At 52.7% G+C, this 2609-nt stretch overlaps 1 protein-coding gene across 3 annotated transcripts in view; it reads right to left on the minus strand.

Annotated features, from left to right (window-relative positions):
- MAPK8IP3 (mitogen-activated protein kinase 8 interacting protein 3) overlaps positions 1–2609 on the minus strand; it is a 69218-nt gene that overhangs the window by 42446 nt on the left and 24163 nt on the right. For all 3 annotated transcript variants that reach the window (XM_011957472.1, XM_011957471.1, XM_011957470.1), the window contains exon 2: positions 823–943. In XM_011957472.1, the coding sequence (XP_011812862.1) occupies positions 823–943 (121 nt within the window). The remainder of the gene's footprint in view (positions 1–822; positions 944–2609) is intronic.

Genomic DNA, 2609 nt, shown 5'->3' on the forward strand with positions numbered 1-2609 from the left:
GTTAGTAGCTGGGACTACAGGTGTGTGCCACCATGCCCAACTAATTTTTGTATTTTTAGTAGAGATGGGGTTTCGCCATATTGGCCAGGCTGGTCTCGAAATCCTGAGCTCAGGTGATCCACCCGCCTCAGCCTCCCAAAGTGTTGGGATTACAGGCGTGAGCCACTGCGCCCGGCCCTTTTGTTTTTTCTTTTTTTTTAGAGATGGAGTCTCTCTGTGCCCACACTGCAGCCTCAACGTCAGCCCAGCTGAGACCACAGGCGCATGCCATCACGCCTGGCCTATAACATTGACAGTAGAGTTGAAGCAAAGATAAGTAAACCAATTGTTCTTATAATAATAATGATAAACCCCTCTTGCCACTTCGCCTTGCAGGGGACAGACACCTTGATCAGTTGTGCCCCCACCTAGGTACTGTCACTCCAGTGGGGCTACACCACTGGGCCCACCCTCCTGCCTGAGAAGGAGCTGTCACTCCTCAGCAGTGCGAAGAGGTGGGGACCTAGGGGCTGCAGGAGCTCTGTTCAAAAGGTGCAGGAAGGACCTTCAGGACCACAGACTTGTGATCTGGGGGTCAGAATCCACTCTGAAGCAAAAGTGCTCTGGGGCCACAGGGACCTTATTTACTTATGTCCACACACAATTTGGGGCCCATTACAGAAACAGGCAGCAGTGCAAAGAGCTGGAGTACATAGCTGAGGCTCCCACTGGGATTCCTCTCGTCCCCTTGTGTCTTAGAAGGCGCCCCACGTCCTCCCCAGCCAGAGCCGTCCCAGGGCAGCGTCCATCAGGTGCACCACCAGGCTCCCGCCAGCCACTTACTCTGATCGGCATAGTTCTTGGCCTTCAGCTCCAGCTGGCGGGTCTGGAACTCGTAGTGCTCCACCTGGATTTGCAGCTCTTTCTTCTCTTGTTCCAGAGCATCTTCAAACTCAATGAATTTCTGTGCATGGAAGGGAGGGAAAGAGCAGGCATCATGAGTGAGTGTGGAGCAGCTGCCTTTCACTTGAAGGATCGCAGGCTTTGAGGGCCCAGGGGCCAAAGATGTCCCCAAGACCACAAGCTGGCCAGGGGCCAAGGCAGAATGGGGGCTTCCCGCCACATGGCTGTGGTCACCACCCTCTTCAGGCACAGTGAGGAGCCATGGGAGCAGGGCGGGAGAGCCCTCCAGGACTGTATGATCGCACCCTCCTCTCCCTCTGGCGGTGCTCACAATCCCAGGACATGCCAGCACTCTCCTGTCCAGGGAGGATTTGCTGTGAAGGGAGCCTGTTGTTTCCAATTATGGCCGTCTTCATAGGCTGCACGAGACCCGGGCAGCAATGCAGGACCCTGCACTCAGAAGGCTCCATGCTTAGCTTGGCTGCTGCCATCTTGAAATGTTTGCTAATTTTTGAACACAGAGCCCTGTGTTTCCATTTAGGCACTGGGATCCACGAGCATGCAGCCAGTCCTGTTTGCAATGGAGCCATCTGACTCCTCTCAACTCCACGCCTCAGAACAAGGTTGAGCCTACTTTTCTGCATCTCAGTTGCAACTCAGCTCAGGACACCATCGTTGCTGGGATAACCAGGAACACAGTCTTGCTCCTAGTCCTTAAATAAAAAGGCAGGGAGAATGGTCTAGGTTTGGAATCTTAACCTTATGTGGTAAGTTTCAGGACAAAATTATTATCAAACCAAGTGAAAACAAAACACTTTGCAAAATAAAAGCAGCTCATGAAAGGTCTGAGGAGCAGAGGGGCCAGTGGGGCCCCAGGTGTGGCCAGGCCTCTGGCCAGGCATCGATGCCATGAGTGTAATTGCTACAGGAGCCCAGAGAGGCAGCTGTTAACACCTTGTTTATACAGAGTAGAAAACTGGGGGATATTATCAAGAAATTGCACTGGAAGAAGTATAAATACCAGCTGGGCTTTCTTTTTCTTTTTTTTGAGACGGAGTTTCCCTCTGTCGCCCAGGCTGCAGTCCAGTGGCTCAACCTCGGCTCACTGCAAGCTCCGCCTCCCGGGTTAACGCCATTCTCCTGCCTCAGCCTCCCGACTAGCTGGGACTACAGGCGCCCGCCACCTCACCCGGCTAATTTTTTGTATTTTTAGTAGAGACGGGGTTTCATCGTGTTAGCCAGAATGTTCTCGATCTCCTGACTTTGTGATTCGCCCACCTCGGCCTCCCAAAGTGCTGGGATTACAGGCGTGAGCCCGGCATTTTTATTTTTATTTTTATTTAGACAGAGTCTTGCTCCGTCTCTGAGGCTGGACTGCAGTGGTGTGATCACAACTCACTGCAGCCTTGAGCTCCTGGGCTCAAATGATCCTCCTGCCTCCACCTCCTGAGTAGCTGGGACCACAGGCATGTGTCACCAGGCCTGGCTAATTTTAAAAATTTTTTTGTAGAGGCCGGGCACAGTGGCTCACGCTGTGAGCCACCAGCCTGAGTGAGATTTCGAGACCAGTGTGACCAATATGGTGAAATCCTGTTTCTACTAAAAAATACACCACAACCTGCACCTCCCGAGTTCAAGTGATTCTCCTGCCTCATTCCAGAACTTTGGGAGGCCGAGGCGGGCGGATCATCTGAGGTTAGGAGTTCGAGACCAGCCTGACCAACATG

The sequence above is a fragment of the Colobus angolensis genome, unplaced genomic scaffold (genome assembly GCF_000951035.1).
Source record: "Colobus angolensis palliatus isolate OR3802 unplaced genomic scaffold, Cang.pa_1.0 Scaffold443, whole genome shotgun sequence".
NCBI classification, from domain to species: domain Eukaryota; kingdom Metazoa; phylum Chordata; class Mammalia; order Primates; family Cercopithecidae; genus Colobus; species Colobus angolensis.